Genomic DNA, 13,276 nt, shown 5'->3' with positions numbered 1-13,276 from the left:
TCCCTGAGTACACTACCACATTCCCGATTGCTATGAGAAATTATACTCTGTTGCTTTTTCCCACTTGCTACAGATATGTCTCAATTCCTTTTTTTAAATTGTATTTATAACATATTAATTTTATATCACATTTCTAATCTTGAATCAGTTTGTTTGAGGTAAATTATAGTATCAAATTGGCACAGCTGCACAATGCATTGTTTTTCCCCCTAAAACAATAATTTAGGGAAGAGGAAGATAAAAAAATTAAAAACCTGGAAATCGAGGTTATAGAATCAAGGCCATTATCATTCTGTTTACCTGATCATGATTAACTGCATGTTTTTTTTAGAATTCTAGCTTATCATGCCCAAGCAAGTTAGAATCATAGACCAGCTTTTGCTTTGAGGTTTTGAATAAATCAGAAGCCTGTGTTTATATATAACACAAAATAAACTATAAACATGACCATCCAAGTTTGATTAATTACTTAGGCTGGCAGGTAGAGAGAAGTCAAATGATAAGTAGTGTACACAAGAGACTTGCTTCTTCCTGATAAGCCATGCTTCTGAACAAATGTGAGCTATGCATGTGCACCTTACATTTCGAATGGTTAACTTTTGATCTCTATATAAACCTTTTCTTTTAACCACTTTTGGGTTAGTATTTGCTGTAACTTGGATTTAGCAGATTTTACCTGGATTTTTAAATTTTACCTGATAAATTTGTCGTATATTAATGACTATATGTTTATACTATATGTTTTTACATTTTTGTACCAATTCTATTATATGTTTTTGTACCAATTTTATTATATGTTTTATAGTGGGGGTGGGTCCTACAATATTTTTGTACCAATTCTATTATAGGTTTTATTGTGGGGGTGGGTCTTTGCTATTTTATACTTGGGGGGAGTAATAGTATTAAAATACATGAGAGAGCGACTATGGGTGAGCTGGGGACAGTAGCTGTATCTGTGTCCCCCCCCCATTGGATGCATAAGCAGAAGCAGGTGGGGTCCCAGCTATAACTCCTGGCTGGATATGAATGGGGTGTGTGTGAATGTGTTAAGTGTGGATGATGGATCGGGCCTGCCAGAGAGGAGGGAGGCCAGTGGAGTTGGGGAGGAAATCTCACAGTGATTCTTTGTTCCAGGCCCTCAAGTTCAAGCCATATAGCTGGTGACGGGATGTCAGGGCCCTGGTCTCAGGCTGTTGCTGCTGAATGCCAGGTCTGTAGTTAACAAGGCCCCTCTGGTCCAGGACCTGCTCCTGGAGGAGGAGGAGACAGACCTGGCATGCATAACTGAGACCTGGTTGGGCCACGGGGGGGTGTTCTCCTCTTGGAGATGTGCCAAAAAGGGTTTCAGGTGCTGTACCAACCGTGACACCAGGGAAGGGGTGGAGGAATGGTGATTATTATCCGGAAGACCCTTAGTCCTCGCAGAATCCCTGCATCCAAGATTGTCGGGTGTGACTCACTTCTGAGATTGGACCTAGGGGTTCAGGTGGGCTTGTTGCTAACATACCTGCCTCCCAGTTGCATTGCAATAGCCCTGCCTGCGCTGCTTGAGGTGGTTGTCGATCTAGCGGTGGAGTTCTCTGGGCTTATGATTCTGGGGACTTTAACTTGTCGTCCCTTTGTGACTCCTTGGAGGCAGCGCAGGAGTTCATGGCTTCCATGACAACTATGGACCTGACCCAGGTAATTGAGGGTCCAACTCGGGGGACACATACTCAACCTTGTGTTTCTCTTGGAGCAGTGGAAGTATGATCTGATGATGAGGGATATAGACATCTTTCCCTTGTTATGGTCAAATCATTTCCTGCTGAGGCTGGACTTTAACCTGCCAATCCTTCACCTCAGGCAGGCGGAACCGATTAGATGGTTCTGCCCTAGTCGCCTAATGGACCTGACTGGGTTCCAGAGGGAGCCTGGGGAGATACCTGACTCCCTTGTCCAATCCGATAGAGTCTCTGGTGTCAGCCTGGAATAAGGCAGCATCAGGGACCCCAGACCGAATTGCGCCTTCGCGACTTCTCTGAGGCAATGGATCCAGGAGGGTGTTTTAGTTTACTGAGGAAGAGATGAAGTGCTAAGAGACATCTGTAGCGATGCTGGAGATCCAGTAAATTCGAGGCTGACTGAACACTGTTAAATGCCTTCATTAGAACTTAACCAATAGTGATATGGGCAGCAAAATGTTCACATTTTTCTGCACTTATTGTGTCCGTGGATTCTCACTCAGCTGCCCTCTTTAGGGTGACCCACTCTCTTCTTAACAAAAGAAAGAGTAGAGGAACACTTACAGAGCATAGCGGAAGAATTTGAAAATCACTAAAATTTGAGTGGACAGTATCAACCAAGATGTCTGGGGAAAGTTTAGTCCTGTTGTATGGGATGAGTTTGAACCTTGGACCCCTGATGAGGTGGGCACGGTTGTGGGAGTGATGATCGCCTCCACTTGTTTATAGGGTCTGTGCCTCTCCTGGCTGATCTCGGCCAGCCGGGAGGTGACACGAGGCTGGCTCCAGGTGTTAGTCAGCGCTTCCTTGAGTGAGAGCTCTTTCCTGCAGCCGGTAAAGGAAGCAGTTGTGAGACCCCTCTTCAAGAAGCTTTCCCTGGACTCAGCCCTATTGAACAATTATTGTTCTGTTTCCAATCTACACTTTGTGAGTAAGTTTGTCAAGAAAGTGGTGGTATTCCAACTCCTACGGTCCTTGGAAGAAGGAAATTATCTAGACCCATTTCAATTGGGCTTCAGACCCAGCTACAGCACAGAAACTGCTTTGGTCATGCTTATAGATGATCTCTGGCATGCCCGGGATAGGGGGCATTCCTCTATCCTGGAGCTTCTTGACCTCTCAGCAGCATTTGATACCATTGACCATGGTATCCTTATGCAACGGCTGGAGGACTGTGAGTGGGAGGCACCGTTTTACAGTGGTTCTCTTATCTCTCCAGCCGATTGCAGTCGGTGTTAGCAAGAGGACAGAGGTTGACCTCTCGGATCCTCCTCTGTGGGGTGCTGCAGGGGTCGGTCCCTTTACTATCCTGTTCAATACTTAAATAAATCCACCAGGTGAGATCATCTGATGACATGGGGTGAAATAGCAGTAAGGCAACTTTCGCAGTCATTACTATATGTATAATTAGGTATATTTATTCTTTATTAAAACCTTCCTGGAAAATGCCCAGAAAGTATATTTCTGGCTTTAATTCAATAGTCTTTTTCAGAATCTTCCGTATCCAGTGTTGAATCTGTATCCAATATTTTCGACCTTCTGAGCAAGTCCACTACATATGATAAAAAGAGCCAGGTAAATTAGCACATTTCCAACATTTCATCAACAAACCTTTAAGCATCTTAGCTAACTTGTCTGGTGACATATACCATCTATGAAACATCTTATATATATTTTCTTTAAATGCAGTTCACATTGTCATTTTATAATTCCGCTCCCATAATTCCTGCCAACTATCTATATCAATTGTGTAGCCTATATTTCTCATCCATTTTATCATCGTGTCCTTTTTCTTTTAAGATTCCATCTTTTAATCTTAACTTCCCCTTCTTTTTTTCTTGCAACCTTGTACACCCAACTTCTTTCCCTCTCTCTTTTTTCTTTCTATATCCTCGCCCAATTCTTTTTATCACTGTTAATCACAGTTTAGTAATCATATTCAATATAATCTTTAATCTCTCCATTTTCAAAATTCTCTCCCCTTTTATTTCCATCATTTTCTAAGACTTCTCGCCTTGTTCCTTTTTTATCACTGATAATCCCAATGTAATCATTTTAACATTTAGCCTGTTTGTTCTCAAAGTTCTTTCCTCCTTTGTCTTTATCCTTCTCTGTTTCTTCATCCTCCTGTTGTTCTTTTGATTAAAAAAAATCAGTATGATCTTCAATCTGTCCATTCTCATAGTTCCTTTCATTATCTCCATCGTAGACTGTGTCTTCTTCCACCTGTTTTTTGTCTTTCTGGTTTCCTCTCCACCTTGGTGCTTTCTTTTTTACTTCTTGCAATCAATTGATCACAATCTTTACTGCGCCCCAAAACTTCCTCAATTGCAAGTTTAAACATGTCTTCCCATTCCATAAATTATCTCTTTAAATCTTCAAAATAGTCCTTTAAAAAAGTGTTAGGTTTCTCTTCTTCAGAAACATCATATTCCAAAAATTTACCGTTCACCAGTCTTCACTATCAATCCAGCTGCCAGCAACAATCTATTTCAGAGCCTAAAAGTCATGATGTTCCCTATCCAAGATCAGCAGCAGTCTAAACATCCACCGAAATTTTCCAGAGTAATAATTCCTCCAGCCAACAGATGGCACTCCTCATTGACTCCCCAGGTCCATTCTTCCTGTTAGTTAATATACTAAAATGTTTTCAAACAATTCCTGCTGATTCAAAAATGGCTTAGCTTCAAAGATTAAAATTGATTCAATATAATAATATATCCAAGACTTCTCAAAAGGTGGGCTTTAATTAATGGTTTTTTTTAGCAATTCTTTTCTTTTATAGCCTTCTGTACTAATTAGCTGTTTCCGGTTTTTGTTGTTTTTGGCAGTGCTTTTGTTCCCATTTTAATCTGGTCCCAGGTCTTTTCATTGGCAAATTAACTCACCAGCTCCATTTATACTGTCCAACTTATTTCTCCGGCACTTTTCTTAAGCTTCATTCCAGATGACTTTCCATCCAAAATTCCATTTCATCAGTCTGTTTGTGGCCGCCGCAGCTTAGACAGCTTGTAGCCGTTGTCCAGTGCCAGATCAGGAGCTCTTTATTGGCTCCATGGGGGTTGCCGTCCCCTTTCCGGATCGCTGATGATGTCTCCCTTCTTCATCACGTCTCCAGGGTGGTACTGGCTCGGTTCTAATCGAACCGGGTCCCCAGGCAACATGGATATCAGGGTTCCTCAGCAGAGCACGGGGAGCTCCGTGTAGCCATGGTGCTTGGCCATGCCCCTCTCTGGCCTTCTCCAGGTCCCATCTGCCAAACAATGTTGTCTGATGGGGCTTCGGGGAAGGGCTTTTTCTGTGGCAGCTCCGTCACTTTGTAACCAACTGCCTCCAGAGATCCATATTATCCCCACCCTACTGATCTTCAGGAAAGCCGTCAAAACTTGACTTTAGCCAGAGAGCCTGGGTCCATGAATGAGTGAGAGTATGTATGGCTTCTTAGGGTTACAAATGTATTTTACACTGTTTTTGTATTTATTGTTCTTGCTTGTTTTATATTGTTGGTATTTATTCTCATGACTCTCCTATTGGACATGGGCATCAGATAAATCTAAATACATATAATGTAATATAATATAATATGTGATTTTACAACAGAACATGCAAGCTGTAATTCTCAGGGAAATCAAAAACTGGTATTTAATTTAAGGAAATGAACTGTATCTTGCCTGTGATTCAGGCAGTTTGACAGTTCTCGGCTTATGAGCAGTCACTTAAGACAATTCAAAGTTACGATGGACCTCTCCTCAAGAACTATTTATGACCTGGTTTTGACATTTTGATCACCATTATCACCACCTGCAGCTCTGTGATTATATTTTGGCTGTTTCACAACAGGCCACATTTACAACCATTTGCAGCCTCCTGTAGTCACATGACCATGGTTTTTCTTAACATTATATTTTTATTATTTTGCAAGCCACTCAAAGTCATTTCAGCAGTGAGATGGTCTGCATATAAAACAAATAAATACATTTATAATGGGTTTTTTGTGATTGGTGCTTACTCCTCATTTTTGGAGAAAAATTGCCTTTTGACTAAATTGCTTAGCATTCCGTGGCATTTACTTAGCAACCACAGCGTTTCTTTAATGACCACTACAGAAAGTCATAAAATCCAGTGTGGTCAAGTGGCAACCTGCTTAGTGACCAGCACGATTTACAGCTGTAATTCTGAATTTGATTATAGTCATAAATTGGAACTACCTGTAGATGCTACATAAACAGCTGTTGCATAAGGGTCTACCTCATTTATAGTAGTTTGCAGTTCTTTTAATAAAGTATTGTGAAAAAAATATAAACTGGTTGATCTGCAGGTTTTTTTGATCCTAACATTCATAAACTGAAACTAATAAAGGAGTATGAAATTGTAGATGAAAACTTGGCATATGTGACTTGTCTTTACTCTAGAGCAGTGATGGCGAAACTTTTTCCTCGGATGCCGTAAAAGCGTGCACGCGCACTATTGTAAATGCGTGAGTGCCCACACCCATAATTCAATGCCTGTTTCCCAACGTCTGGTGGGCCTAGTAGGCCCCTGTTTTGCCCTCCTCAGGCTCCAAAGGCTTCCCTGGAGCTGGGGCAGGGTAAAAACATCCTGTTACATCCCCCCAGAGGCTCTCTTGAAGCCAAAAACATCCCCCCAGAGCCTCTGTGCAAGCCAAAAGTCAGCTGGCCGGCACACACATGCATGCTGGAGCTGAGCTAAGGCAACGGCTTGTGTGCCAGCAGATATGACTCCGCATGCCACCTGTAGCACCTGTGCCATAGGTTCGCCATCACTGCTCTAGAGCCTTGATGGCGGACCTATGACATTTGTGCTACAGGTAGTACAGTACGTGGAGCTATATTGGAGGGCATGCGTTGCCCTATGCCAGCTCCAGTGGGCATGTGCACTCTGGCCAGCTGATTATTGGTCTGGGGAAATCCATTTCGCCCTCTGGAGAGTTCAAGGAGTGTTACACCAACACTCCGCAGTCTACATTGGTTGCCGATCAATTTCTGGTCACAATTCAAAGTGTTGGTCGTGACTTGTAAAGCCCTTCATGGCATCGGACCAGAATATCTCCGGGACCGCCTTCTGCCGCACGAATCCCAGTGACCGGTTAGGTGCCACAGAGTTGGCCTTCTTCGGGTCCCGTCGACTAAACAATGTCGTTTGGTGGGACCCAGGAGAAAAGCCTTCTCTGTGGTGGCCCTGACCCTCTGGAACCAGCTCCCCCCGGAGATCAGAACTGCCCCCACCCTCCTTGCCTTTCGTAAAGTTCTTAAGACCCATCTCTGCCGTCAGGCATGGGGAAACTGAGACATCTTCCCCGGGCCTATACAGTTTATACATGGTATGTTTGTGTGTATGCTTGCTTTTAATAATGGGGTTTTTAGTGTTTTTTAAATTATTAGATTTGTTCTTACATTGTCTTTGTTATTGTTGTGAGCCTCCCCGAGTCTACGGAGAGGGGCGGCATACAAATCTAATAAATAAATAAATAATAATAATAATAATAATAATAATAATAATAATAATAATAATAAACAAACTACCCAACGGGCGAACCGGGAGTTTGGAAAAACGGACTTCCGGTTTGCCCGTTGTGCTGTTTTTTGCTACTCTGGAGGGTTCAGGGAAGCAAAAAACATCACAATGGGCAAACCGGAAGTCCGTTATTCCAAACTTCCAGTTTGCCTTTTTGGTTGTTTTTTCACCACCCCAGGCTTTAGTAAGGCCTGTGCGCATGCGCGGGGATGGGGAGTGATTTTGTGCATGTACAGGGGCAGTGCAGGTGTGTGTGTACATGTGTGGGTAGGAGGGAATGAGTGTGGGCATGTGCACACATTTAGCATATGCACACACACACTTTTGGTACGCGAACCAAAAAAGGTGTGCCATCACTGCTCTAGAGTATGTCTGGGGATGATGATAGTTCAGCAATACTTGGGGTGCCACATTCTGATCACACTAGAATTTCCAGAGAGGTGGGTTTTGTTTTGGGTTTTTTTTCAACATCTTTTAAATTGTATTTCAGCTTTTGAATCATAATACCTTTCCTAATTCCCTTTCCTAGGGCCTTTTATCTGAGAAAACTAGCTAGAAAGTCACTATTTGTTAAGAAAAGGTTCAGTATATCTGATTTAGATTTCCAAATAATATTGTGTAGAAATAGAAATGTGCTTTTTTTCTGGTTTACTATTAGCATTCTTTTCAGGGCTTCTATTTTGTTATGATAGACAGAAAATTAAAATAAGAACATACTTGGAAGAGAAATCTGTTAACAAATATTGGTTCATGAGCAGCTTGACACATTCTTTGAATATTTACATAAAGTGAGTGTCAGTTAATTGAGAAAAGAACTTCTTTACCTGGGAAAATAAAATACCCCCCCACCACCGCCATTACATGTTTAAGGATAATGCCTGAAGCCTACATAAGCACAGCAACTATTTCAAAACTTCTTGTTCTTCAGCATTCTGAGAAATCCTGGGGGGAAAAAAAGATTTGTCTGTCTGCAAACAATTTGAAAACCTGTAAAAAAACAGGTTTTTTTAAACAAACAGAAGGCTCATGTGGACTCAAAAGCACTTTTTCATAATCTTTTCCACAATGCGTGATCCATTTTATTGTTTATATTTATTTTTTATTTGGATTGCTTCTTCTGGGATATTTATATTTTAAAATTAAGTGTTTGTTTTTTGGTTTTTAAGTTTTAGCATAAAAATTGATAATGTAATTGTGCGATATGCAATGCCACATGTAAATACCTTTAATTAGTTGCGTGAAAAAGTTTGAGTACTCTGCTGTATATATTTCAATGAATTCCTAGTTGAATGGAAATTAGCACAATCTTTATTCTTTTTCTGTCATTCATAAGTTGAGCATGACATCTTCCTGTAAATTTGAATATGCATGTACCGTTTATGTCAAATTTACAGATGTTAAGCTAAGCAAGCAGTGAATAAAACTGGTGTAGACGTTTGGGTGTTCTTTCAGTTGATTCATTGCTCTTTTTTTAATTGTAAAGTTCTTAGTAAAGCCCCATTGATTCATTAGTTTTCAATTCAATTAGCTTTGTGAAAACAGTTCCAAAGGTGAGAACATTTTCTGATTTTACAGCTTCTCAGATTGTGATAGTCTGTCTTCTTGCAACAATAATGAACTTCTTTATGCTTCATAACTGTCAAGCATTGAAAATGAAGATACTCTTACAAAGCAGAAAAAGACTATTAAAAGAAATCCAATCTTAAACTGAGCAGTTCCAACTGCAAAAGCATGGCTGAGAACAGAAATTATTTGGAATTGCTGAAGCAAGATCTGGGTGAGAAAAATCTCTGCTAGACCCATCCCCAGATTTGCAAAACAGTTCATTGCAGATCTTCAAAAATTGATTTGTTATATCAGTAATATATGTAAAGAATGTTAACAGATGGAGATGCAGTTATTTTGACAGTTCAGAGTGTAAAAAATAATACTCAAATATTGCAGTCAAAGCTATCTTCCAATGTCAGAACAGATAGTGTAAAGACATCCAATCAGTGTCAGGAATTGAGTTGTATTTCATTTATTTATTTATTTGTTTGTTTGTGACATTTATCGGCTACCCATCTTGAGATAACTTGATGCTGTGCGAAGAGTGTATGCAGTATAACAATTTCAAAAAATGAATTCCAAAACAAATCGAACATATTGCTTTTTTCAGTTTGTTATTGAACAGTATTTATTGTTATGTTATGCTATAAGATGTATCTGTGTTTGAAGAGATGTATCTGTTTGAAGATTCTTCTGTTAATGTATAATATTTATTCTATATCATGGTCGATAGCTTTATGAGATTAATAGTAGATAGTAATATGAAAATTTAGAAAGTTTTGTTTTAAATTCTGCAATATTTTTTTCTAAATTTCTGAGTAGAATTCATTATCTCAGGCTGTTTACTTTGACAAGTTTGTGTTCATCTCTGTACCTGTAAATCTGATGAAGAATGAAAAATAATTTTATGCAATTTTAAAAAAATATTCTGCTAATAATAGCAGTGTTTGAACTTCTATGTGATGTAAAGTATTTCTTCATCATAAGGCACCATAAAAGCCCTATAATTTATAATCAGTTCAAAATTATGAATATTTCGTTCTCAGGTTTTGTCTGTAAATGTAACTTCCTATTGTGGTTTGAGAATATAAAAAGATAAGGTTTCCCCTGTCCGATCATGTCTGACTCAAGGGGCTGGTGTTCATCTTGGGTTTTAGTTAAGGGACCCCAAAGACTCTTCCATGGTCATGTAGCCCAGCATGATTATAAAGCAAGCATGCATATCTTCAACTGTAGTGAGAAAATATTGCCATGCATTCAGTTAAGCGTATCAGGAAACAAAACCAAGATGTTCATGATTTCAGGTTATACAAATCAATTTTATGTTGTATGAATATGAATTGTTGCTTAAATTGTATTCATATTGCCGATACAGTCACTGATTGCTGATACAGACACTTCAAACCTGGATAGTATTCTGGTTCTTCTTTATATGAGTGCAGACTGCTCTACTTCTAAACAACTAAAGAAATCCTAGCATATCCATTTATAATTAAAGTAGTATTATACTATATTTATTTGTGGCAACTTGTACAATAGTTTACTTCTTTAGGATAGCATCTATTGTATTTATGTGTGACAGACAGAAAGAAGCTGAGAGAGATATAAGCTTGAAGGTTGAAAACATTCACTGTAATGTTGATTTTCATGTAGAATTCCAACAAGTATTTATTAAATGTAAGAAAAGACCAAAACTCTTTAAAACAACTTTGTTGCCACCCAGAAACAAGCTACTTGATTATGGAGCTAAAAATACATTTATTAATATTTTATGTAACTAGAAGTTGAGCTAAAATTACTATGCTTGGTGGTCTTTGACCTTTGTTGTTCTCTTGCAAATGTTTCATTACCTAACCAGGTAACATCATCAGTGCCAAAAGGGAGTGCGGTTTGTAAATGTTTACAGAGAATAACCAAGCTCAGAGATCACTAAGGATCAACCCTGAGCTACAAATACAGTGGTACCTCTACTTAAGAACTTTAATTCGTTCCGTGACCAGATTCTTAAGTAGAAACGTTCTTAAGTAGAAGCAATTTTTCCCATAGGAATCAATGTAAAAGCAAATAATGCGTTCAAAACCATTGGGAAAGAAATAAAAGCTCGGAATTTGGGTGGGAGGAGGAGGAAGAAGAGGAGGATAGTCGCTGCCGAAGGAAGAAGATGAGGTGAGGGGAATCAAAAAAATCCAAAACTTTTAAGGCTTAAAAAAAAAGAGGGACTCTGAGGTGGCGAGGACGAGCCCATACACCCGGTGCGAGGCTGCTTCCCATACACTGCCTTCCATACACTGGCTGCTGCTGCTGCTACCTGCTGCCTCTTCCTTCCCATGCTGAAGGGCTCCCCTCTCATTCGCTTTGTAGCCTGCGCCTTTCCTTCGCTGTGGTGACTCGTCGGCTGCCCAGAGCGAAGGGAGTATTTCTTTTCTCTGGGATCTGGCAGAGGTTTATTCCCTGTCCAAGCGCCCAGAGAAAGGAAAATGCTTCGTTCGCGCTGGACTACCAAAGCCTCCTTAAGCGCCACCCAAAGGCTCCTCTGGCAGCCCGGATGGTTGGGATTAAAGGGGGAATGGCAGGAAACTGGCTGGGCCTTCATGCCGCTCTCAAATTTCCTGGGAAATTTTTCCAGGCTCGGGTTTTTAAGTAGAAAATGGTTCTTAAGTAGAGGCAAAAAAATCTTGAACACCCAGTTCTTATCTAGAAAGGTTCTTAAGTATAGGTGTTCTTAAGTAGAGGTACCACTGTACTCTCTTCTATTGGTAAAATTATTTTCTTTGACAGAGCATTAAAATGTTGCCTGCAATAGTTATTTCAGTACTCTCTAGAATTAAAACTTTGACCTGATCCAATTACAGGTTTTTATAAATTTATAGAGATGTCTTTCTAAGTGTGCACTTAACAGAATTCTCTCTCCAAGGAAGTTTGCCTTAGTTGCCATCTTTTAGGAAATAGCAATATATTGAAATAACACTTTCAGTTTCAAAATCTTAAGCAATTTGTTTCTTTGTTATTGAGTATTTGTATTTTGGCTTCATTTTTATTTGCAGAGCAGTATTTTGCACATACAAAATTTGGGTTGATCTTAAAAAGCTTTCATTAATTTCGTTAATACTCCTCCCCAATTTGGTCCTGTCTAGCTGTTTATTAATTATAATGTTCACCGTGCTTTTTTTTATACTGGAGTTATAACCAAAACCTATGAGACCATACATGTATTTCATTCTTGAAACATTTTTAGAAGGTATGCAATGAAGTTAAAAATCTACTTAAGCAATATTTATAAATATATATTGCTCAAAAAAATAAGGGGAACACTCAAATAACACAACCTAGATCTGAATGAATGAAATATTCTCATTTACTTTGTTCTGTACAAAGTTGAGTGTGCACAACAGCATGTGAAATTGATTGTCAATCAGTGTTGCTTCCTAAATGGACAGTTTGATTTCACAGAAGTTTCATTTACTTGGAGTTATATTGTGTTGTTTAAGTGTTCCTTTATTTTGTTGAGCAGTATACTTTTCCATTACGTAGCTATCAGGCTGATATTGATTCAGGATATTGGAGTAATTTGGTGGCAGTGGGATTTTTTTTTTGATGATATAGTAGATAGATGCTTAATCTGACGTTTACATAAAGGTTATGCAGCATCTAGGGTTTTTTTTAATCTGCAACATTTGTTTTATTGTTGATTTTTAAAAATGTTGCTTGCATTACTATTGTTGAATATTAAAAGAATTTCTGACTTTAAAAAATACTTGTAATATTCATAGTTTTATTAATTTTTTTGCTTGAGTCTTTCAGATAAATGTGCTGGATGCTAAGGTTTTGTTTTTGCTTTCATTTCTACTCCCACTTTGGTTTGCTTGAGCATAGAAGTCTATAGTGAGCTGTTTCCCTTTATCTCTGTAGTTATCAGAGACTGTTACAAACGATTGCAGTACTCGAGGCTCAGCGAACTCAAGCAGTCCAAGATCTTGAGAGTTTAGGCAGACATCAGAGAGAAGCACTGAAAGATCCCATTGGATTTGTGGAAAGTCTCCAGAAGAAGGTATAGCAATGGGAATCTTCTCATAAGTGATGTTTGATAACTTATAACTTATTCACCTTCTGCAGACAGTGAGAGTAAATAAGTGAGTAGGGTATCTCTGCAGAGGAGCCCTTGCATCTATTGCTCTAAAATCATTTCTCCAAAGCTGTTTTTATTTAAAATTGAATTAGTCATTTATTCATGAAATTGGTTGAATGGTAGCACTAGTTCTTTTCTGCCTTCAGTATTTCTTGTATTCAATATTACACCAATGTTCTTGCTTCATTACATCACTGGAAAATAGCAACTGAATATATCATTTGATAATTTTATCATCAGATTATTGATTTTGTGGAATGTGTTTTATTATTAAAGAACTATAATGAAGCAAAAAGTGATATTACATTTAATCTATTTTTGGAGTATTAAAAAAAAGGGTGGA

The 13,276-nt window shown here is 39.0% G+C and overlaps 1 protein-coding gene across 4 annotated transcripts in view; it reads left to right on the top strand.

The window, feature by feature from the left end:
- Positions 1-13,276, top strand: part of ZZZ3 (zinc finger ZZ-type containing 3) — a 67,949-nt gene that overhangs the window by 31,782 nt on the left and 22,891 nt on the right. For all 4 annotated transcript variants that reach the window (XM_070746194.1, XM_070746192.1, XM_070746193.1 and 1 more), the window contains exon 4: positions 12,717-12,855. In XM_070746194.1, the coding sequence (XP_070602295.1) occupies positions 12,717-12,855 (139 nt within the window). The remainder of the gene's footprint in view (positions 1-12,716; positions 12,856-13,276) is intronic.

The sequence above is a fragment of the Erythrolamprus reginae genome, chromosome 3 (genome assembly GCF_031021105.1).
Source record: "Erythrolamprus reginae isolate rEryReg1 chromosome 3, rEryReg1.hap1, whole genome shotgun sequence".
NCBI classification, from domain to species: Eukaryota; Metazoa; Chordata; class Lepidosauria; order Squamata; family Dipsadidae; genus Erythrolamprus; species Erythrolamprus reginae.
The sequence above is the reverse complement of the archived record's forward strand: the minus strand, read 5'-3'. Positions and strand labels throughout refer to the sequence as shown.